Source organism: Lynx canadensis, chromosome A1 (genome assembly GCF_007474595.2).
Source record: "Lynx canadensis isolate LIC74 chromosome A1, mLynCan4.pri.v2, whole genome shotgun sequence".
NCBI classification, from domain to species: Eukaryota; Metazoa; Chordata; class Mammalia; order Carnivora; family Felidae; genus Lynx; species Lynx canadensis.
In genome coordinates, this window is record NC_044303.2 from 226,606,755 (window position 1) to 226,631,781 (window position 25,027).

At 46.9% G+C, this 25,027-nt stretch overlaps 1 protein-coding gene across 1 annotated transcript in view; it reads left to right on the forward strand.

Moving 5' to 3' along the window:
• MYO10 (myosin X) overlaps window positions 1-25,027 on the forward strand; it is a 207,524-nt gene that overhangs the window by 157,706 nt on the left and 24,791 nt on the right. The window contains exons 20-26 of the mRNA XM_030332238.1: window positions 7,836-7,960; window positions 8,054-8,168; window positions 15,238-15,344; window positions 16,190-16,423; window positions 16,785-16,830; window positions 17,757-18,623; window positions 19,462-19,585. Coding sequence (XP_030188098.1) covers window positions 7,836-7,960; window positions 8,054-8,168; window positions 15,238-15,344; window positions 16,190-16,423; window positions 16,785-16,830; window positions 17,757-18,623; window positions 19,462-19,585 — 1,618 coding nt within the window. The remainder of the gene's footprint in view (window positions 1-7,835; window positions 7,961-8,053; window positions 8,169-15,237; window positions 15,345-16,189; window positions 16,424-16,784; window positions 16,831-17,756; window positions 18,624-19,461; window positions 19,586-25,027) is intronic.

Genomic DNA, 25,027 nt, shown 5'->3' on the forward strand with positions numbered 1-25,027 from the left:
GTTCCTCACCTGGGGGGGGGAGGGCTGCCTCTTTTCCTGGGAGAATTTGGTTTCTGCCTCTTGGCTCAAAATGTGAAAATTAGCAAGTGGCAACAACTGTGTAAAATGTGTCACAGCCCAGGGTGAAATGACAGAGGTAATTACGTACAAAGAAGTTTTGTCGCTGGTTTAATTGGCTTTTGTTTATTGCCTGTTCAAGGTCAGGAAGATTATACAGGCTGCTGTAGTAACCATGCTTTTGAAAACTCTTCAAAGCACGATAAACTTCTGTTCAATATTTATTAACTGCTTTTGGGAGTCTGATGTAGCGAACACAGCGAATAAAGATTGAGAGGCGTGGCATCCTTTTAAGTTATTTTTATTTATTTATTTTTTGGTTAATTAGTAAGGTGGACAGGAGCCCTATTGTAAGACTTTCTCAGTCATTATAGGGGTGGGAATGATGTGTTATTAGTGTAACATAATCGACCTAGCAAGCTTTTCTGCAATCTCTGATTTTCTAAAGTTGAAGAAGGGTTATTGGAGGTAGGATTTGTTTGTTTGTTTTAATTTAAAGAAAAATCTTGTTTAATGTTTTTATTTATTTTTGAGAGAGAGAGAGAGAGAGAAACCGAGCTTGAGTAGGGGAGGGACAGACAGAGAGGGAGACACAGAATCTGAAGCAGGCTCCAGGCTCTGAGTTGACTGCAGAGAGCCGGATGCAGGGCTCAAACTTGTGAACAAAGACAAGGTCAGGATCCATTAAAAAAATATGAGAAAAAGTAGAACTCTTTAATTTTAGAATATTATACTACTCACTTGGAGAAACAGTCTACCAGAAGGGGTGGGAGATTAACTCCTATAAGATAGAAAGCTAAAAATTTTTTTTCTATTAAGCTGCTAACAGCAGTAAGGCACTTGTTGGTATGACGCTCAGATCTTGTCTGATTTTTCTGTGCTCCGAGGACCTAGATCATTGGGCCTAGGGCTCTCCGCCATGTTGCATTCTAAGCAGATTGGAGCCAAAGCGAGGCCTGCGTTGGTTGAGTCCAGAGAGGGACAGGTGCATTGCATGATGTTACCTGTATGGTTGCCCTCAGTCTATGGAAAGTTGTTTGTTTGTTTTTTTAATGTTTGTTTATTTTTTTTTTTTAATTTTTTTTTCAACGTTTTTTATTTATTTTTGGGACAGAGAGAGACAGAGCATGAACGGGGGAGGGGCAGAGAGAGAGGGAGACACAGAATCGGAAACAGGCTCCAGGCTCTGAGCCATCAGCCCAGAGCCCGACGCGGGGCTCGAACTCACGGACCGCGAGATCGTGACCTGGCTGAAGTCGGACGCTTAACCGACTGCGCCACCCAGGCGCCCCAATGTTTGTTTATTTTTGAGAGAGAGTGGGGGAGAGGAGCAGAGAGAGTGAGAATGTGAAACAGGCTCCAGGCTCCAACCTGTCATCACAGGGCTTGAACTCCCTAACTGTGAGATCATGACCCTGAGCCAAAGTCCGATGCTTAACCCACTTAGCCACCCAGACGCCCCTGGAAGGTCCTTAATAAATACATTTAACGGATTAAGAAATAATGTCCGCCTTTACCTAATCTTCAAGACATTACGATCCTGTCAAGTGGTTAGTTATTAATACCTTGAGTAATTTAAGTATTTCCAAAATAGGGAGGGAAGGGCTCATTCTAGAAATAAATTGTAGCCAGTGTTCAGAGGCATCCACACGAGTTACCTAGTTGTATTTGGTATTTGTTATTAAAGCAAAAGTCGTCATTATGAAGTACGTTATCCCAGGTGGGCCTGTTCCATGGGGTGTAGCTCAGTGCATTCCGAGTGTGTCTGTGCACTGTTGTGTACCGACTCTTCTGGAACATCCGGCCATGGCAGGTACCCAGGGAAGAAGAAACGCAAGTGTAGGTGTAACCGTGAGTGGGTCAGAGAACACTGCACGGTCTGTTCATCATGTGAGGCTCATAAGGATGTCATCAGCCTCTCACCACCTGTGTTAATGGGACCACAGTGACCAAAGATGGATTTGCTCACAGTTTGCTATTTCATTTTCCGAAATTTTCTCTGTTCACTAGCCATGTCGATATATGTGGCTGAACTCACAGCGTGGTGAACCAGTTTCTGATCTACGTTCCCCTTGAAGTTGTGATGATTGCATCATCTGTATTTAGACCAAGTCAGCACCTGCAGGTTGGTCCCTGAGGCCTCTCCTAATGCTGACATCCTCAGATGTCTCTGTATTCCCAGAAGATGGGATGCTCCTGGGATGTAGGGCCCATTTTCTGCTTAGACTCCATCCCCATCTTTTCCCTGAAGAAGTTTGCAGCTTAGTCCTTTGAGAATTGTACCCTATGAAAATATGCCCCCGATTTTATAACACTTCGGTAGGAAAATGATGTGTACAAGTTTTTTGTTGTTGTTTTTAAGATCTTCTTTTTAAGCAATCTCTGTATCCATTGTGGGGCTTGAACTCCCATCCCCCGAGATCAAGAGTCGCAAGCTCTGGGCGCCTGGGTGGCCCAGTCGGTTAAGCGTCTGGCTTCAGCTCAGGTCATGATCTCGCAGTTTGTGGGTTCAAGCCCTGCTTCGGGCTCCATGCTGACAGTTCAGAGCCTGGAGCCTGCTTCCGATTCTGTCTCCCTCTCTCTCTGCCCTTCCCATGCTCATCTTCTGTCTCTCTATCTCTCTCTCAATAATAAATAAACTTTTTTTTTTTTTTTTTTTTTTAAAAAGGCATCGTAAGCTCTATGGACCAAACCAGGCAGGTGTCCCTGTTGTGTACAATTTTGATTCATATACTAGTTTTTGGGAATGCTAAGCTCTTTGAGACTTAATTTTCTAACTCTTTGATTTAAGGAAGTATTAAAACGAGCTTGACCAGGTCATGGAGACTTGCTCACTGTAGTTTCCTCATCTACAAAATAGAATCCTCTACCCTTCTAACCACCCCGTCCCCCCAGTAGAGAAGTATCTCCTCCCTGAAGTACCAGCCGGCCCCCGCCAAACCCCCTGGGCCCGTGGGTGGCAGGCCGGGTTCCCACTCTGCCTGACTTCTCAGGGCTCCTCTGCTGGTTTCTGAGAGATCTCTCAAATGCAGAGAAACACTAGGCCTTTGAGGATGCACCGATCATGAACTCACTGTATTTTCTGCAGTAAGCACAGACTGAGTGTCCTTGAACTACAGACAGGCAGCTATTTCCAAGTCTGCTTTCATACTTCTTAGGATCTTTATGCAATATTTACAGAATTATGAAGGGTGAGGTAATGTTCAGGGTAATCAGATGCATTAACTTATAAATGCATTTATTTCTGGCTCCAGTTGTGAAGCGTCTCCCCTGCCCTGGGTCCCTGTTTATCAGCACCTCGCTTGCCCTTTATTTAGATCTGAAGCTGCAGAAGGTCAGGCTTACTTGTAATGGGATTTAGGGGAGGTCTTACTTAGCACGCTCTGCTATCAGTCATTTGTTTTGTCTAGGAATTCTGAAATCTTATCTTTTAAGATTGTAGGGGCCAAAAATTTTTCTGATTTTTTTTTTTTTAAATAATTGAACCACCTGAAACTAAATACATTCGATCTTGTCTCAGGTTTTTTTTGTATATTCGTGGATAAGTGCAACCATCACCGCCGTGTTAGAACTTTTCCATCACCTCACAAGGAAACCTCCTACCATTGGCTATCCCCTCCCTCGCCTCCCCCTGCCCCCCCCCCCGCCCCCACCGTTTCCACCAGCCCTAAACACCCTCTATTCTGTCTCTGCAGAGTTACCTTTCTGGACATGTCACATGAATGGAATCCAATAATGTGCACATGGTCTCTTGTGACTGGCTTCTTCCACTTAGTATAAAGTTCTAACGGTTCATATAGCCCATATTGGGGCTTCATTCCTTTTTATGGCCAAATAATATGCCACTGTGTGAATAGATGTACTATATTGTGTTTATCCATTCACTTGGGGTTTGTTTTAATATTTTTTATTTTATTTTATTTATTTTTTATTTTTTTTTTCAACGTTTATTTATTTTTGAGACAGAGAGAGACAGAGCATGAATGGGGGAGGGGCAGAGAGAGAGGGAGACACAGAACCGGAAACAGGCTCCAGGCTCTGAGCCGTCAGCCCAGAGCCCGACGCGGGGCTCGAACTCACGGACCGCGAGATCGTGACCTGGCTGAAGTCGGACGCTCAACCGACTGCGCCACCCAGGCGCCCCTGTTTTAATATTTTTTAAAGTAATCTACACCCTACGTGGGGCTCAAATTCACAACCCCAAGATCAAGAGTCGCATGCTGTACCAACTGAGCCAGCCAAGCACCCTTATCCATTCATTTGTTGATGGACATTTAGGTTGTTTCTACTTTAAAGTATCCTTCCAGTAGCTTTGCACTTGGGTCTCCCTGTTTCTCTTTCCCTTCTTCGCTCTATTCCATGCAGGACTTCTAGATTCTACTCGATATCTGGGTTTTTACCTTGTAAAAAAAATATATACTATTCATTAAATATCTTCAAAAACCTATAGCCACGTAGAAAAATAGGCATATTGTATATATGTGGCTATTTCCTTCTTTCAGCGCAGCCCAACTTTTTCATTCTCTCTTTTCTTAGCAGTCTTTCTTCCCGGCACCCGTAAGCCCCCTACTAGGGTTGAACTCACAAACTGTGAGAGCATGACCTGAGCCAAACTCAGACACTCAACCAATGGAGCAAGCCAGGCACCCTCTAGAACTGCTTTTTTAAAAATTAAATGATAGTTTTCGAACAGAGAGGGGGGGCCAACCATAAGAGACTCTTAACTACAGAGAACAAACTGACGGTCGATGGGGGGATGCGGGAGAGAGAGGAGAAGGGGGGATGGGCATTGTGGAGGGCATTTGTTGGGATGAGCACTGGGTGTTGTATGTAAGCGATGAATCATGGGAATCTACCCCCGAAACCAAGCGCACACTGTATACGTTGTATGTTAGCCGACTTGACGTAAGTTATATTTAAAAAACAATAAGAAAAAAATAGTAAAATTAAATGTTTAACAACAGTTACGGAGACAGTGAGAAGATTAGTGTATGCCCGGGGTTTGGGCGGGGTAGAGATGAGTAGGTGAAGCACAGAGGACTTACAGGGCAGAGAAACCATTCTACATCATCCTCTAATGGCGGGTGTATGTCCTTACACATCAAAACCCTTTGAATGCAAAAGACTAAGCCCTGTGATGTAAACTGGGGACCCTAGCTGGTGATGAGGTGTCAGTGCGGATTCATCAGCTGTAACAAATGCACCACTGTGGTGGGGGATGTTGATTAAAGGGAAAAATAAATCATCTAGCCCCACTTTTTTTTTTTTTTTTTTTTTTAATCTTCCTCGAGCGTGATTCATGGAACCATGCACATAACAGGTGTTTAAAGACCAGCTGGTTTCCTGCTTTATAGCTGTTCCTTCCAAAGCCCATGTTACGGGTTGCCATCCAAACTTCCCCGTTTCGTACTTTGCAGGCAGGCAGTCTCTGTGAGCAAGGACTCTGGTTCTGGGAAATTAGTTACCAGCAAAGACCAATGTGCACTGGTGAAGTTTTGAAAGGAACATGCCTTTAAGTTGTGATTTGTCCAGCCCCCAGCTGTGTCATCTTTGAGCATTAAATTCCCCGGGGAAGGACGCTGAAACTAAAAAGAGAACCAGTGGAAATGCAGGCTTACCCCTCGCGATTGCTGTGTGGGTTGCCCGTGGCGACAGTCTGCCTGTGGGTCCCCCCTTCCCTGGTTAAATTACGAGGAAAGGGGCAGAAACACAATCGCGCTGGGAGCCTGGAAAGAGTGGCCGCTCCTGGTGGCTCCCGCCCTCCCTGGGCTGTATGAAATCCTACAACCACACCACACTAATTAGCCCCAGAATGGAAGGGGTTGTCATGGCGACCGAGCACTTTTTAAAGCACAGGAATGGTGTTCATTATTGTTCAGTGTCTTTAGCTGTGGCGGAAAGGTCAGTGTGGCAGTCGGTTTCCATATGAATTTTGGCCCGAGAGCCAAGCTGAAGGTGGAATGTTCCTCGGAGAGGCTGAAGATGGTGAGTGTGGCCGAACTTTCTGGATGAGGCGTCACTTTTGTGATATTTTTTTAGGACGTTCTAGGAACTGGTGCCGAGCTAAGGAATCGTGTGGACTTTGTTAAATGGGGATGGGAAGACAAGAGGCGAGGAGAAACAGTATGGGTCAGGAGTGGGGAGAGCTTGAGAGAGGGATCAAGAAAAGTCTTTGAGCGTCGCATGATTAAATATTAAATTAGTAGGTGTCTTTGACTACGAATTTAACAAAGTTGACTAAGTCTGATGCATTATTCCATGCTTTTTAATTTTAGCTCTATGCTAATCTTCGTGCATTGCAACTGCTCAGATTATATTCCCAAATATATATAACAGAAGCATTTTAACCAAATACTTCCAGAACCGTTGCCTCTCTCCATTCTTGTTTTTTTTTAACATCACGATAGGTGTAAGAGTAACCAAGGGTAATTTAATTTTGTTTTTGTATTTTTATGTTTTTCTTTTCTAAGAATGTTTAAATAACGAAGACGAAAAACTAGTGAGCCACAATTTTTTGGATGTTTGCCCTAACTTATTGGCTGTACTCGGCCAGAATACTGCTGAGTAAAGACAAGTTGACCACATTGTTTGTAGAAGAAACTAAATTAAATATAAGAGAAGTCAGCCTGCTGGAGATGATGGCAGGCTGTTCCATCAAAAGCCGTAGGGGAGATTTGCAGAACATTCTTCACATTTATTCTTAGCTAGTTGGGGAAGTGTACAGGATAACATGGCTTTAAGCCTAAATTTGTGTTAATGACTGCCTTTATGGGGATCGCAAATTTAAGTCACTTTCCTTTCTCTTTTTTTTTCTTCTTTCTGCACTTTGTAACAATATACTTACATTCTCTGGCCCTGGTTTTCAGTCACTTTGTTCACAGTTGTGTAGGATAACAAAATACAAATTAATTAAAGGGGACGGCTGTTTAGATTGAAAAACAAATCACTGCCCAAAAGGCCGTAAGTGGGAAATGGCCTACTTTCGGGTTTTACTCTGAAAGACTATTGTCCTGTCTTCACTGCCAGTTTGTTTGGTAACTTGAGTGGATAAGAGAATACATTTCAGAACATTAAGTCTTGGTCTGATTTTTGCGTTTGGTTTGCACTTTCTGGGATTAATTTACCGAGTGAGCATCATGTAGAACCCTGAATAAATGGAGTATTTGACTAGGTACCGAGAAAATTACAATTCTTTTTCATTTTTGTCTCTTTGGTCCACTGGTGCACTCTCTTTCTCCCCACTCCCCACCCCCAACCTCACCTACCCCTCCCTCAGCCCCTCACTGGGTCACTATAGTCTCTGGTGAAAAAAATCCCTTTCAGTGCCTTGAAAATGAAGTTCAAAATGTAAATAAAGTCACATCTGGATGACACTTTAGGTTCTTTGAAAAGCAGTATGAAACATGGTGGTATGTTTTATGATAGTTAAGACGGAGATTTGCACGTGGATATTAATACCAGGAAGTTATCGGTCTCTGTTAAGATACAATGGTGTCGTGGTTATATTAAAAAATGGTATTGACCGTATTTATCGATGACAGGATGTGAAGTCTAGGACTTCAGAGGATTCAAGGGTGGGGAGTAAGGGCTCGTGGAGGGAGCGGGCAGGATTGACAAGGTGGTGGCCCTTGAAGCCAGGTGATGGGTACCTGGGGGTGGGGTTCACTTTCTAGTCTGTATTTTTGTGCAGGTTTCTGTGTGTGTGTGTGTCTGGATCTGCGTGTGCAAAACGGTGACGGGGTGGCCTCGTTAACGCGTCCCCGTCTCGCATGTTTCAGATGCCAGACCAGTTTGACCAGGCGGTTGTGCTAAACCAGCTGCGATACTCGGGGATGCTGGAGACGGTGAGGATCCGGAAAGCCGGGTATGCGGTCCGAAGGCCCTTCCAGGATTTTTACAAAAGGCAAGGCAGGGCCTAATAGATGCTCTTTCTTTTCCGAGGGGCCGGGAAGAGAGCCGTCGTAGGAAGGTGACGCCGGGCGTGTTTCTGTTGCAGGTATAAAGTGCTGATGAGGAACGTGGCCGTGCCCGAGGACATCCGGGGGAAGTGCACGGCCCTGCTGCAGCTCTACGATTCGTCCAACAGCGAGTGGCAGCTGGGGAAGACCAAGGTGAGGTCGCAGAGAAAGCACGATCATGCCCCCAAACTCCTGAGCACCTGTTCTATGCCCCTGCTAACCAACTACGTTTTGACTTGGGGGAGGTACGCTGCCATACTTCCATCCTCTTGTCCCCCGGATGGTTAATCTTTTATCTGAAGTCCTTGGCTTTCTAGGAACTCCGTTTTCTGGAACATCGGCTCCTGAGTGCGTAGGCGTGTGTTTTCATTCAGGCAGTCAGTCGGCCAGTTTTGGCCGATGAGCGGTTCAGTGCCATGAGATGCTGGGCTCTGACTTCCAGGAACGGAGACCCCAGACCCTGGTAACTGTTGATAATTCCGCTGCTGAATGCTGTCCTGACACCCCAGGAGCCGTCGTGCGGGAGACCAGCCGGCAGTCTGAAATCCCATCGGGCTGACACAAATCCGGTCCAGAAAACCAAGAGAAGTCCATTTTCTGAACGTGCTGGTGTGGCTGACGTGGGGCCTTGACCCCTTATTCCAGACAGGAGCTGAACGGCAGGCAGTTCGGCCCCGATGGCAAAAATTAGCCGCAAAATCAGCGGTGTCACCTGTTCTCCCTGTATCCGGGAACTGCCAGAAACCTCATTTGCCTTTCTGCTCCTGTTTCCTCACTCTGCTCGTGGGCCCCATCACACGGGGAAGACAGAGATGTGACTCGGGGCACAGAAAGGCAGGCTGCTGGGGGGTTCGACCTTTGACTATATGCACGTCGTCAAAGGTAAGATGTGGTCCTCCTGTCCGATCGACCTGACCCGAGAGGCTGTGTAGCACCAGGAAAGTATGTTAAAGTTTCTACTCCTATACGTTGTTTGTGGTTTTTTTTTTTTTATGCTCATTAATTTTTTTTTAATGTTTATTTTTGGGAGAGGGAGAGACAGAGCATGAGCAGGGGTGGGGCACAGAGACAGGGAGACGCAGAACCCAAAGCAGGCTCCAGGCTCCAGCTGTCAGCACAGAGCCTGATGCAAGGCTCGAACCCACAAATGGCGAGATCCTGACCTGAACTGGAGTCGGACGCTTAACCCCCTGAGCCACCCAGGCGCCTCTGAACGTTCGTTTATTTTTGAGATCGCAAGCGAGGGAGGGGCAGAGGGAGGGAGGGTGAGGATCTCAGTCAGGCTCCCTGTGGGACAGCGCAGAGCCCTGTGCAGGGCTCAAGCCACAAGATCATTAACCAAGCCAAAGTCAAGAGTCAGACACCAAACTGACTGAGCCACCCAGGTGCCCCCTGTGACATTCTTTTTAGCCAAAAAATCTTTGTTTAAGAAAAGGGAGGGCACCTGGGTGGTTCAGGTGATTAAACTTCCAGCTTGGGCTCCTGTCGTGATCTCGCGGTTTGTGAGTTTGAGCCCCGCGTCGGGCTCTCTGCTCTCAGCACAGAGCCTGCTTCAGAGTCTCTGTTCCCTTCTCTCTCTCTGCCCCTCCCCCACTTGCGCTCTCTCTCTCTCAAAAATGAATAAACATTAAAAAAAAAAGGGTGGGAGTGGGAGAAGGAGAATGATTGATTGTCCTGGTCCATTCGGGCTGTTGTAACAAAATACCACTGACTTAAAGAACAGACATTTATTTACCACAGCTTTGGAGGCTGGACGTCTGAGAGCAGGGTGCCAGTGAGTTCAGGTTCTGGTGAGGGCCCTCTTCCTGTGTCCTCACATGGAGAGAGCTCTGGCTTCTCGCCCTCTTCTTACTGGGGCACCAATCCCATCATGGGGCCCCACCCTCCTGACCTCATCCAAACCTACTTACTTCCTAGACGTCCTCCCTCCAAATCCCATCGTGTTGGGGGATGGAGAGGGCACAGACATTCAGTCCATAACCTCAACGACAAGTACGGAGGCTTCATCTGGGGACCCTCAGCAAGGGAAAGTGTAGGATGGACCTAACTCTTCTACTCTCGAGGAACGTCCTCCTTGCCAGGGATTTAAGATCCAAACACCTAACCGGTCAGAGATGGCAGGCAGAGGTATTCTGCTAATTATCTATTGCCGTGTAACAAACTACCACTAACCCCGTCACTTGAACCACACACGTCCATTATCTCACAGTGTCATGGGTCCCACGCCCAGGTGTGGCTCAGCTAGGTCCCCGGTCGGAGTCTCCCGGGCTGCATTCCCTTCTGGAGCTCGGGTCCTCTTCCCAGCTCACGTGGGGCCACAGTCTAGTTACTTGCGGTTGTAGGACTAAGGTCCCTGTTCTTGCCGGCTGCCCCCTAGGGCTGCTCTCGCCTCCTAGAAGCCCCCCACAGTTACCATGTGATCCCTCCAGCGCCCTCTGGCAACATGGCAGCTGACTTCTTCAAGGCCAGCAGGGGAATCTCGCTGTCGTCTCGTCCGAGGGAGTCTTACATAGTTAACACATTCACAGAAGTGACATCCCATCACCTTTTCCGTATTCTCTTTGCTAGAAGGAAGTCTCAGGAGGTGCCACCCACATTTGCAGGATTAAACAGGGGTATAACTCACTGGGGGGTCACCTTAGGATGTGTCCTCACAGGTTTCTAGGTCTCTCTACCTGGAATTCTACTCCTTCCCCGCTCCATCCCACCCATTTAGCTAACCCGTCCTTCCAGTCTCAGCTTAGATATGGACTTTGACGTTCTCCATTGAACCCCACATGAAAAACACCCCCCCAGACCAAGTCAAGCTCCCTCCTCTCTACCTCAGTCCCACCGTGACCCTTGACGTGCTCTCGTGCCATCTTGGCATCACCTGGTGCCTTCTCTACAATCCCCAGTAGAGAATGTAGACTTAATTGTGTGTTTTTCTTCACAGTGCCCTTACTGGGAGCTCAGTCAGTGATCTATCAAGTGCTAAAAATCTGTGAGGGATGGAATGAGGAAATTCCCCATTTAGCCACCCGGGGGGAAACTTTCTAGATAAGACGGTTCAAGTGGAGTTCTTGGCAACACAATATGAATCTGCTCTGACATTTTTCAATCACAAACATCCTGCATTCTCGATCAACTGATGTATTCCCCCTGTGCTGCTGCCTTATACAGTGGAGTAACAGCAGAGATCGTGATGTCTCACATAATACCTCTTGGAGCTCTCAAGGACCAGTCCAGCTTCACCTACAATTACATTATGAAAATCAGGCCCAAGCAAGGCTTGGGGCCAGGCATAGCCCAGGGGACGCACAGACACAATGACACGGGCATTGCCCTCCAGGTTACTGCGTTGCTGGGAGAGAAGACATGCATGTCCAAACGATAAGCCATATGGTATCATCGCCTCTAGAAATAAAGACACAGCTTCTTCAGGAGAGGGCTCCCCGTGGACTGAAGGGCTCAGGGAAGCATTGCAGAGGAGGAGATCTTTAAAGGGAAGTTACATTTTAATTGGCGACACATTGGAAGTAGAAGTAGGACGGAAGCGTGACCGTTCACAGAAACACTGGGAAGTAAATGTAAACATCAGAGCGTTGCGATTGTGTCCACTAAATAGCTTTGACCTCGACCAGTGCTTGACTTAATTATACACCAGTATGTGTTTTGGTTGTTGTTGCTGCCAGGTCTTTGTATTGAAAGCCTTGAAACTAATGACCATCTGGGTCTTCTGGTAAAGAAATTTCCATCGTACGTGACAGAGGGAAAGGGGGGGACAGTATTGTAGTCAGCAAAGTAAACGTGGCACCAGGTCTGAATTAGTTGGCTTACATAAAACACATTTAGTTCTTGGAAGGCAAGGATTCATATCGGCTGGGGAAGTGTTCGTACTAAAGGTGAGAGTCCCGCCTGAACCCCCCCGGTGAACAGCGCGTGCGGGGTATTCCCAGGTGTGTCCCCACCGAGAGGCTGAGGGGAGGGTGACCTGGTTTGGATTTCGCTGCCTTGTGATTCTTTTTTTTTTAATTTTTTTTTTTCAATGTTTATTTTTGGGACAGAGAGAGACAGAGCATGAACGGGGGAGGGGCAGAGAGAGAGGGAGACACAGAATCGGAAACAGGCTCCAGGCTCTGAGCCATCAGCCCAGAGCCTGACGCGGGGCTCGAACTCACGGACCGTGAGATCGTGACCTGGCTGAAGTCGGACGCTTAACCGACTGCGCCACCCAGGCGCCCCAGCTGCCTTGTGATTCTGACACGTTTCAGTTCTCTGACCACTTGGACTACATAGCCAGACCTTTTCCCCTTTATTCTTTGGTAACAGAGCCCGCAAGAGGTTATTTTTATAGACATCTTACTAGAATCATCCTTAGGCTCTCGAGCTATGAGGATAAGGATGAAAAAAAAAGCCACAGGAGCTTGTTCGTGTATGAGTGGAGTTCAGCTGAGCAGTCCCTGGAGTGGGCACTGCCCTTTCCTAAGCCGCTTGACAGGGCCTGGCGAGGGCAGCATGTCTGTTCATAGCAGCCGGGTCGTGCCGACTCCATCTCGGCCTCATCCCAGGAAGGCGGGGACGTGACAGCAGGTCACCACTGCGCCGGGAAAAGTGATGTGACTTTCTGTGTCGTTGCAGAAATTCAGACTGGGTGTTCTTTTTAATTTTTTTTTTTATTTATATTTATGTATTTTGAGAGAGAGAAAGTGAGCATGAGCGGGAGAGCGGCAGAGAGAGAATCTCAAGCAGGCGCTACCCTGTCGGCCCAGAGCCCGACGTAGGGCTTGACCCCATGAACTGTGAGATCGCGACCTGAGTAGGACGCTTAACCAGTTGAGCCACCCAGGCGCCCGGGGGTGGACGTTCTTAATGAAGCTGAGTTGGGTCTCTAGAAGGAATTTGCTCTGTTTGTCCTTGAGGTTAGTGAAAGAAAGTTTAGAAAAAGATGTGGAAGTAAATTTAGTAGGCAGAGCAGAGAGCTCTTTGTGATGGGCGCGAAACTTAACACGAAAGCAGGTATTTCTCTGGTTGTAATTCAAGCCGTGGCATTCCGTAGACTTCTGATAAGGTGTGGGACACTCTTTCCTTCATAAAACTTTCTATTTGTTCATGGAACAAATATATTGCTCGTTAGAACTGACACTTGTTTCATCATAGCTTCCCCACTACCATGCTTCCCCAAGATTTGACTTTCTTACTTTAAAAAAAAAATTTTTTTTAATGTTTATTTATTTTTGAGAGAGACAGACAGAGCACGAGCAGGGGAGGGTCAGAGAGAGGAGACACAGAATCCGAAACAGGTTCCAGGCTCTGAGCTGTCAGCACAGCCCGACACGGGGCTCGAACTCACAGACCGTGAGACCATGACCTGAGCCGAAGCCGGACGCTCAACCGACTGAACCAGCCAGGCGCCCCGACTTTCTTACTTTTAAATGCTCATCAAAGCAACAGCATTAGAAGAAGATCTTTCATATTGAAAAAATAGTCTCAAAGAAGTCAAAATACTTAAAGTCCAGTCTTGATGAAAACTACTTCTAATCCATGGTTTTGATAAACAGATTCCTATTTCTGAAAACTTTTTATTATTAAAAAAAATAAGCTGGGGTGCCTGGGTGGCTCAGTCAGTTAAGTGTCTGACTTCAACACAGATCATGATCTCATAGTTCATGAGTTCGAGCCCTGAGTTGGGCTTGGTGCTGACAGCTCAGAGCCTGAAGCCTGCTTCAGATATTCTCTCTCTCTCTCTCTCTCTCTCTCTCTCTCTCTCTCTCTGCCCCTCCCCAACTCATGCTCTGTTTCTCAAAAATAAACATGTTAAAAATAAATAAGCCTTATACTTGTAGCTTCTGTCCTTTTTTTTTTTTCTTTTGCCAAAGATGTAGTCTCTTCATGCATCAACCGAGCGTATCATTGCAGTTATAGGAAGAGGGTTCCGTGAAACACTTTTCTAGGAGAATTGTTTGTCGTAGAGTTTTGCCAAGTGCTCGGGAATCCAGAGTGGGAGTATGTAAAGCTTCCGTGAGTCACGTGGTGGTAGGAATCTTTATTTGCTTTTTTGCCCACATGTCAGAAGAGACAGAACAGAGTCTGGGGAAATGTGCTATTAAGAAAACATAATGCATCATTATAGGCTAGAATGACTCACCGGAGCATAAATCAAAACATCATGAGAGAGGGTGTCATTTAGCCCCCTGCCCACTGCCACCAAAATGTTTCCACGCTGTTAATAGAGGAGCATAAAAACATGGCACCTAGTTTTTCTAGGGAATGATTCAGAATTTCTTATGCATGCAGTAATTCTGAAATTACACAATTAGAAGCTACCTTGATTGAGGGAGGGTCTTAATATTTTCACATCTTTTCAAATCGTGGGAATTCTGATACAATGCCAGTAATTAGATACACTTCCCTTATGTCATGAGTGTGGGATTCAGGTGTCTGTTCCCAGATACAGGCCAGCCAATAGCTACGATCTTTGTAGTCTCAATTCTGTATTCTTGTGATGGCCAAACTGAGACGGGGTGGAAATGGTGCCATTCTAATTTCAAACTCAGTCTTCAATTTTTTTAAATAAAGCTCTTTATTTATTTGTTAAGTTTCTTTCTTTTGAGACAGCTAGTGCGAGCGGAGGGGGAGCAGAGAGATGGGGAGAGAGAATCCCAAGCAGGCTCCGTGCTGCCAGCACAGAGCCCAATGCAGGGCTCGAATCCACGAACCATGAGATCATGACCTGAGCCAAAGTTGGATGCTTAGCCAACTGAACCACCCAGGCGCCCCTCTTTCCTTTTTTTAACATAGGGTGTCTCTCTATATTTCTTGTGACTTATACTTCGTGTAGGACTGGTGCTGGTTCATGAACTATGTGTCCCATGATGAGATAAGTGATTATAAACTTTAATGGCAACTTCATAGTCCGTTATGACTATTGAATCTAATAATAACCCCCCAAAATGGGACTTTTCCATATTTTTGCTTTTTCTTTCTAATAACATATTTTTACTATATTTTACAAATGTCTTAGTACATGACAGAGGGAAAGTTGACAAAACAAAGCAGCCCTTCCCCAAGGGGAATTTGAGAAGCACTGGAGTTTGAGTTCTAGAATGCACGGCTGTGTGTTTGGAGCAAACTTATGGAGAGAGAAGAAAGCCTTACCTCGCCTAGAGATCTCTGACCCAGAAAGAATCTCCTTTTACCAGCCACGTTCTTTGCTTCTGATGTGTCACTTTCCCTCCGTCAGGTCTTCCTCCGAGAATCCCTGGAGCAGAAACTGGAGAAGTGGCGGGAAGAGGAAGTTACGAGGGCAGCCATGGTGATCCGGGCCCACATCTTGGGCTACTTAGCACGGTAAGGGGAGGGGAGAGGCCATCAAGCGCCAAGAGGAGGGCGTCCATACTATGTGTCCCCGGGCGGGGCAGCCCCTGTCATTTGCTTTCATTTACAGTAGACCTGGATGGAGGTTAGGACCAGGCTATGGAGAGTCTCGGGTCAGTGCTCGTAACTAGTGATGCCAGATGCCCAGTTGGCTTGACCTGGACAGAAAGTAGGAAAGGGGCCTTCTGGTATCTCCATTAGAGCCATGGCAGGCGAGGACAGTGCTGAGATATTTAAATCGTTTACCCAGTTCCTCTGTATCGTGTATGGAAGCTGCGGGCAGTCTGGTTGTTTGGACTTTGCTATTATCTCATCGCGTCCACAGAGGCCCGCTCTCCAGTGTTTGCCCAGCGAGGCAGCTTCTGGTCTGGTGCACTTGAGTTCTGTCCATCTCTGCGGACCTGAGCGCCACATGAAACCCCATGCCGTGACATTTTCTGAGGGACAAAACCATCCTGCTGTGGCATTTCACCACCCCCTCCCCCTGCCCCCATCATGGGAACAGGAGACCATATCAAATCTCTTTTGGTCCTGTTTACAACCCAACTTCTGCCAAGACCATTCAGAGTCAGCATTAGGGGTTATGGGTTTATTTAGCCAAGACAATGATAGGGTTCTTACTTTAGCTTTGTTTGTTATTATTCTTTTGTTTTTCTTCTGTTTTGTCCAAAGGGGCCTCCTGTTCACTCCCATCTCTATAATGAGACTTTCCAAATAGGCCCTGTTCTTTTGTCTTGTAGCATTAACGTAAACTCCTGGAGAGCTCGGAGCCTCGTTACCTCAACAATTCTGTTGTGCTGCTCTGTGTTCATTTTCAGGAAGCAATACAGAAAGGTCCTTTATTGCGTGGTGACCATACAGAAGAATTACAGAGCGTTCCTTCTGAGGAAGAGATTTTTGCACCTGAGAAAAGCAGCCATAGTTTTGCAGAAGCAACTCCGAGGTCAGATCGCTCGGAGAGTTTACAGACAGCTGCTGGCGGAAAAACGGGAGGAGGAAGAAAAGAGGAAACGGGAGGAAGAGGAACAGAGGAAACGGGAGGAAGAGGAGAGGTATGGTGGCTTTCTTGCTCGGATGAGGAGGGCGCCTTTTGAGTTTTAAAGTCAATATCTATTCTTGCAGCAAGAATTCCCAATAGATGCTGCAGAACCATCTATTTGAAACATTACCTCTTGGCGGCTTGGGGATAAAATTCCTTGGTAGCATTGATAGCCGACTTCTGTGCGTTCTTACTCATGCACAGAGTGATTAATTTACCAAAGGATAAGGGTCCCATCCTTCATTCTTTTTAAGTTGTCTTGAGCAAAGCATTTTTTTTTAAAAAGTTGGCTCTCTCTGAAAAGTGCTTCTAGGATGTTTTCTCTGCTTCGGTTTATTTTCACTTTTTTTTTTTTTTTTTTTTACTGTTTTTAGAGAAAGAGAGAGGACTCGAAGAGAAGCTGAGCTCCGCGCCCAACAGGTAAAGAGTGCCACGAGCACGCGGCCTCTCGTCTATCCGTTTCCTTCCCGCGTCAAACACGCTGAATCAAGGATTTGAAGCTAAAATAAAGTATAAAGCTACAAGAAGAATTTTAAAGGAGATCTTTATGATGCAACCCATTACAACCAAGTATAAAGACTGTATTAGTTTGCTAGTCCTGCCATAACAAAATACCACAGCCTACGTGGATTCGACAACAAATGGTTATCTCACGATCGTGAAGGCTAGACACCCAAGAGGAAGTTATCAGCAGATTGGGTTTCTTCTGAGGCCTCTCTCCTTGGCTTGCACACGGCCACCTTCTCCCTGTGTCCTCCTGAGGTCTTAAACGTTCGTGTGCGTGCATCCCTGGTGTCTCGGTGTGTCCCAGTCTCCTCTTCCTATAAGGACACCAGTCGTTGGGTGACAGTCACCACCTCATGGCCTTGTTCTAACTCCGTCACTTCTCTAAAAGCCCTTTCTCGGGGGGTGGCCGGGGGCCTCAGTGAGTTAAGCGACTGACTCTTGATTTCTGCTCAGGTCATGATCTTGCTGTTGGTGAGATCGAGTCCTGCGTGGGGCTCCGGGCTGAGAGCACGGAGCCTGCCTGGGATCCCCTCTCCCTCTCTCTTTGTCCCTCCCCTGTGCGTGCCCTCGCGCGCTCTCTCGCTCTCTCTCTCAAAATAAACTTTAGAAATAAAAGCCCTGTCTCCAAATACACATTCTGAGGTACTGAAGATGAGGTTCCAGGGCATCAGCTTGGAGGGGGCGGCACACACACACACACACACACACACACACACACACACACACACAGTCTTTCCCTAACACCCACCTCTCCTCACGCTTCTTGACTGCAAAGGAGGAACGATGCTTGCCCTCCTCGCAGTGACCCTGGCTGACCTCTTCCCTCTTCTTCGGCCCAGGAGGAAGCCGCGAGGAAGCAGCAAGAACTGGAAGCCTTGCAGAAGAGTCAGAGGGAGGCCGAGCTGCGCCGTGACCTGGAGAAGCAGAAGGAAAACAAGCAGGTGGAGGAGATCCTCCGGCTGGAGAAGGAGATCGAGGACCTGCAGCGCATGAAGGAGCGGCAGGAGCTGTCCTTGACCGAGGCCTCCCTGCAGAAGCTGCAGCAGCTGCGGGACCAGGAGCTCAAGAGGCTGGAGGACGAGGCGTGCCGGGCGGCGCAGGAGTTCCTGGAGTCGCTCAACTTCGACGAGATCGACGAGTGCGTCCGCAACATCGAGCGCTCCCTGTCGGTGGGCAGCGAGTTCTCGGGCGAGCCGGCGGCGCCCGCGGAGAGCGCGTGCGCAGAGAAGCCCAGCTTCAACTTCAGCCAGCCCTACCCGGAGGAGGAGGTGGACGAGGGCTTCGAGGCGGACGACGACGCCTTCAAGGATTCGCCCAACCCCAGCGAGCGCGGCCACTCGGACCAGCGGACCAGCGGCATCCGCACCAGCGACGAGTCCTCGGAGGAGGACCCCTACATGAACGACACGGTGGTGCCCACGAGCCCCAGCGCGGACAGCACGGTGCTCCTCGCCCCGTCGGAACGCGGCTCGTCCGGAGGGGAGCCCACCTACTGCTTGCCCCAGAACGGCGGGGGCCTCCCCTCCCCGGACGGCGACTACGACTACGACCAGGACGACTACGAGGACGGCGCCATCACCTCGGGCAGCAGCGTGACCTTCTCCAACTCGTACGGCAGCCAGTGGTCCCCGGACTACCGGTGCTCCGTGGGCACCTACAACAGCTCCGGGGCGTACCGCTTTAGCTCGGAAGGGGCGCAGTCCTCGGTGAGTGCGGACCACGGTGGGGGGGAAAGGGGGGTCTGCAGTCCACACCCTGGGTGCCCCCTCTCCTGGAAGGACGAGCCAAGATTTCCAAGGCAGGCTCTTGAAGATGCTCCCCAAACCCCCTTCTCTTGCCGAAAGCAGTGGCATCAGCAAATGGAACTTCGAGGTGCCTGTTGTAGGTTGAACAGAGCCCGGAATTGCAATTTTGCGTTTTGCCCCGAGCCTAAGGAAACTGGCATTGTCCGTGGAAACTTGAGCCGGGTCTGTCCTTGAGCAGGTTGGGAAATACGACCTGCTCGGAATTAGAGCTAGAATTGCCAAGGGCATCCTGGAGAAGCGGCCTTTCCGGTAGCTTCACGGTCCACCCCACGGGATGTTCTACCCTGTGCGGGTTGTAAGGGAGGACCGTTTAGTGCTTATATGTGCTCTTTCCAACTTGTGGGTTTATTTATAGTTTACTCTAATTTTCCCCCATTGACTGCGCATTAAATACCCCCTTGATTTTCTAAGACTTGAAGATATTTTTATCATAGTAATTTAAAGGGAATTAACTCTAGGATGGTTTGATTAAAATTATACCCTTGAACAGCAGTGTTTTTAGAACAGCCTTTGGATTCAAGTCTGTCTCGCATTTTATGTATCCATTGGGTGGGCCATTCGACCTTAAAAGTCAGTATTTGGAGATTCTTTTGATGACCACCGGTGTTGTAATGGTATGAATCCACGTGTCGCCTCTTTGTCAGTTTCTGTTTTGTTCAATGTCAGTCGATGGCTGGGCATTTTTGTTGCTTTTTCTGTTTTGCTCACCACTGGCTCTCTCTGTCTTCTCCTTGTCCAGTTTGAAGATAGCGAAGAGGACTTTGATTCTCGGTTTGATACAGACGATGAGCTTTCTTACCGGCGGGACTCTGTGTATAGCTGTGTCACCCTGCCTTACTTCCACAGCTTTCTGTACATGAAAGGTATGGCCTGTGTCACCAGGGTGTCAGGGTTGGGGGTGGAGCCTTACTGCTTGGGCTGATCGAGGGGCACCAGGAACGTCAGTCTCCGTTCCCCCTACCCCTTCCCTGATGTTAGGTCCTCTTAGGTGAGTGAAGGGTGCCCTGGTGCCATGACATGGGTGACGTGATCATGGCATGGAGAGCTGCTTTGACTCTCCACAGTTGGTGCACCGTGTTAGGACAGAGGGTGCAGCCCCTGCCACCATATTCCATCCCTCGCTCCTCTCTCTTGCCTCCCCATCTCATTTCTGTGCTCTTTTCCTTTCTTCCTACATCTCCCCTCCCCTGCCCCTAATTTTTCTCTCTTACACACGCGTGTCCACACACACACACGTGCTTCTGCAGGAGTTGGTATAGCCCATTGTAATGATACACTACACTTTTCCCTCCCACACCAGTGTCCGAGAACCCAGAAGGGTTTCCTGCATATCCATGGGGGAACAGTAAAGATTTGAGAGAATGGTGCACCTTGCCTTGACTGCTTATGACACCTGCTGTCTGCCCCATCCTTCATGATGAGGATTTTGGCTGTATGTGTTGAGTATTAAATTTTGAACGCACTGAGCTGACCCTTCATACTTAAGGACTTCGGGGGCGCCTGGGTGGCGCAGTGGGTTAAGTGTGGGACTCTTGATTTAGGCTCAGGTCACGATCTCTTGGTCCTAGAGTTCAAGCCCTGCATCAGGCTGTGTGCTGACAGAGCAGAGCCTGCTTGGAATCCTCTCTCTCTCTCTCTCTCTCTCTCTCTCTCTCAAAATTAATACAGAAACTTAAAAAAATAAAATACTTAAGGACTTGGAAGCATTCTGCTTTTGGAAAAGAACTTAATTAGAACCTTACAGTCCTACCTTATTCCTGTTGTCAACTCTGACTTCTGAATCGGTGACAGGGAGTGTGAGAAGTCACCGTCATCACCATGTTTTGGTAGGAGTTTCACTTGGATCACTGAAGGAAGGGACTGCCTGGTTTCCCACATGCCCCTCGACTGGACGCGGGAAGGGGTCTGGATCTTGGGGAGGAGGCAGGGATAAGAACCACTGTCTGCCGGATGGCACCCTTCACTCCGCCCTGCCTTTTCTTTCCCTTCCCCGTTTCGTGGTCAGCGAGTGCGTCTTCTCTGACTCTTCACTTTCTTTTCTGCAGCTGTCTTTCTTCATTTGCTTTGCCTTTCCTTCTTTTCTCCTTCATGGAAAAGTTTTTTCTTCTGTTTTCCCTTTCCCTGTTCCTTCTGTTCTTTGCTTCTCTCGTCTTCTACTGACATATTTCTTTTTTCATATCATTTGTCCTCCTCTGTATTTTTTCTTTTGTTCACTTACGTTTTTCTTTTAATTTGATTTCTCTTTTTGTTTTTTTTTTTTTTTTGCTACTTCCGTCCCCGTCTTCAACATCAGTCTAGTTACTAACATCAGTCACTCGCTTTTCAAATTTCTGCTGTGCTCAGCCCCAGATCCCCAAGGCGCTCATGGAAACCCCACCGGGTTTAGTTTAGGGACCATCTTCCTATTTCCTGGAGTCACTGGTTAGTGGAAATTTTTATGGTTGTGCTGAATGAAAAAGGTTGAAAAATCCTAACCAAGCAATCAAGTGTTCATTGGAATAATCGATGAAAGAAAAAAATTAATCGCAAATCAGAACCTAATCTAATAAGTATCGAATCAGCATTCTGAGATTGTCTCGTATAAGGAAAAAAAAAAAGATTTTGTCATGCATTTCTCAGAATAAATATAAGCTTTTTATTATTAATATATTTCCCCTGCCCCTAATTAATCTAGTTCCCTAAATGAGCTTTAAAAATTCCCTATAAGTCACTCTTACTTAGAATATATGACATTGGCTTATTGCATAATTGTCTGATTAAAGCAAATGAGATTAGGGAAAAGTAAAGCTATATTCAAAGCATCAAAATTGTAAGATTAAACAATGAGGGGTGCCTGGGTGGCTCAGTCGGTTGAGCATCCAACTTCAGCTCAGGTCATGATCTCAACGGTTCATGGGTTTGAGCCCCACATCAGGCTCTGTGCTGACAGCTCAGAGCCTAGAACTTGCTTCAGATTCTGTTGTCTCTCTCTCTGCCCCTCACTTGTGTTTGTTTTCTCTCTCTCTCTCTCTCTCTTTTTTCTCGAAAATAAACATTTTTTAGAAAAGATTAAAGCATTAAAAGCTCAAGAAGGTAAGCAAGTAAATTTTTGGCAAACTCCTCTTAATAAAACAAATTATATAAATGAATCACCTTTAAAAAAAATTTTTTTTAATGTTTATTTATTTTTGAGACAGAGACAGAGTTTGAATGGGGGAGGGTCAGAGAGAGAGAGGGAGACACAGAATCTGAAACAGGCTCCAGGCTCCGAGCTGTCAGCACAGAGCCCGACGTGGGGCTTGAACCCACAGACTGCAAGATCATGACCTGAGCCGAAGTCGGACACTTAACCAACTGAGCCACCCAGGCGCCCCAAAATGAATCACCTTTAAAAAAATTTTTTTTAATGTTTTTATTTATTTTTGAGAGACAGAGACAGAGACAGAAAACTAGTGAGGGAGGGGCAAAGAGAGAGGGAGACACAGAATCCAAAGCAGGCTCCAGGCTCTGAGCTGTCAGCAGAGCCCAATGCGAGGCTCGAACCCACGAACTGTGAGACCATGACCTGAGCCGAAGTCGGACGCTCGACTGACTGAGCCACCCAGGCACCCCTAAATGCATCACCTTTTAATCTTTGATACATCATCATTTAATCTTTAATAAGGCGCTTACAAATTTGCGACCAAAAGTTTCAGAGAAACCAATTATAAAGAAAATCTGACCGTCAGATTATATTTCATGAGCATCAGTGAGTTTTCACCAGCCCGATAGTCTGCTAAAGGCGTTTGCAGTTAGATGAATAGCATTGATCATATTCTCTCCATGATGAAGTATGGAGACAGCACCCAGAGTTGGAGTGGGGCCCGTTCAGAACATAGGAGCAGCAGAGGAAATAATAATGACTGAACCAGCTTTATCATTTAAGAACATTTTTTTAACTTTAGTGTGATTAACATACAATGTAATCTTGGTTTCTGGCGTACGACAAAATGATTCACCAGCAGTTCTGTAAGTTACTCCGTGCTTACCACAGTAAGTCGTAGCCCTGTCTGTCCTCGTCTGTCGTCGTACAGTGTTTTTCGCCTTTATCGCTCACAGACAATAAGATAATAGAAGAACTTTGTCCTACAGTTTCCTCCGGGCTTGTTTTGAGAAACCCAGATTAAAGCCACAAATCAGAAAGCAAAAGTCTAATTCCGGTAGCCCTTTGCGAGTTTGTAGTTTGTGAAGGAAACCGCTCTGGAGCAGGGTGTGGTCACAGACTTCACAGCTAGGTGAGCACGAAATGCTTTAGGTTTAAGAAGGCATCGGTGTGTGCGACAAAAACAGGTCCCTTTGCACACCAACAGGTCCCTTTGCACGACCAGTGTCGTCCTGGCTTCATTTGTTCCAGGGTGAGGTTTAGGTCTGTAGTCATTGAAGCAAATCGTTGAAGAAATTAATCTGAGAAGGTCTGTTTTCAAGTTATATGTGATTTGTAAAAGAAAGCATTTTCTTTATTTCTTCTTTCAGTATCCATGTTCAGGGGTGCCTTATTTTTATTACTGGCTGGTCAAAAAAATAAAAATAAAAAACCTGTCACTTTATAATACATTAATGAAGTAGATTAGTTGGTGGAGTTGTTAAGAGATTTTTGATTAATGGTGGTTAAGATGTCATCTTTGAGTGTCCTTGGGAAATCTAGAATACTGAGGTCTATTTTGATAGCATGAGAAGGGAGGGGCGGAGAGAGGGAATCCCAAGCAGGCTCCACACAAAGCCTGACTCCAACCCACAAACCAGAAGATCGTGACCTGAGCCTAAACCAAGAGTCAGCCGCCCCACCGACTGAGCTGCTCAGGCAACCCGGGAAATCTGGAATACTAAGATAAAATTATTCTGCTAGAAAAAAGAGTCGAACTTTTTTTTAAGATTTTACTTTTAAGTGATCGCTACAGCCAGTGTGGGGGCTCGAACTCAGATCAGGAGTCGCATGCCTCACCGACTGAGCCAGCCCAGACGCCCTTTAGAAATACTTTTTATCTTGTGAAAGATAAATTTATTCTGTCTGCCTTCTCTTAACCAAAAATATTTCTAGTAAGTAAGTTACAGCAAAGTTCTCATGTTTTTGCTTTATTCCTTTTAAAAAAAATTTTTAAGGTTTATTTTTCAGTAAGTGAGAGAGATGGAGTGTGAGTGGGGCGCAGGGGCAAAGAGAGACAGAGACGCAGAATCCAAAGCAGGCTTCAGGCTCCGAGCTGTCAGCACAGGGCCTGACACAGGACTGATCTCATGAACCGTGGGATCATGACCTGAGCCAAAGTCAGCTTCGCCTGACTCTTAACCGACTGAGCCACCCAGGCGCCCCTGAATTCTCATTGTTAAGGCCTAGTCACAACTGTTTCATATTCTAAATCTTCTACATTTTACATATAAACCGTTTTCAGATGATGCTTTTCTTCGAAAAGAATATGTTTACCCGAAAAAGTCCTATTTTATTTTCCTGTGTAAGTTTTCAGTCTTGATCCCCACATTGACCAAATAAGGAATGTGTAAACTTTTGACACCATTTAAAAATGACACCATTGGGGCGCCTGGGTGGTGCAGTCGGTTAAGCGTCCGACTTCAGCCAGGTCACGATCTCGCGGTCCGTGGGTTCGAGCCCCGCGTCAGGCTCTGGGCTGATGGCTCAGAGCCTGGAGCCTGTTTCCGATTCTGTGTCTCCCTCTCTCTCTGCCCCTCCCCCGTTCATGCTCTGTCTCTCTCTGTCCCAAAAATAAATAAACGTTGAAAAAAAAAATTAAAAAAAAAATGACACCATTTTAAAAATTAGAATTTTTTTTAATGTTTATTTCTTTTGAGAGAGAGACAGAGCACGAGTCGGGGGAAGGGCAGAGAGAGCAACAGAATTTGAAGCAGGCTGAGCAATCTGAGCCGTTGGCACAGAGCCCGACGTGGGGCTCCAACTCCGTGACGGCGAGATCATGACCTGAGCCGAAGTGGGACGCTCAACCGACTGAGCCACCCAGGCGCCCCTCTTTGACATCATTTTAAATTAATTTCTCCTTTCTGGGGCATTTGAGATCCGCATGATCCATACATACAGAAATGCTTCTCGCACCATGGCCCTTGACTCATACTGGGGGTTAGAGTGTCAGCTCGTCATTTGCGTTTCTGATAGCCCTTCACCAGGATTTCCCAGCTGAGTAGGAAGTGCTCCGGACATAAGGAAGGGACAGCGTTCCCGTGTGGTCCAACCAAGCTAGTGTAACATCTTCCCCTCCGCCTCCTGAACACAAGCCAGCGGCACCGAGGCTTCGTTGAGGGGCGTCCGGGGGTGGGTCGGT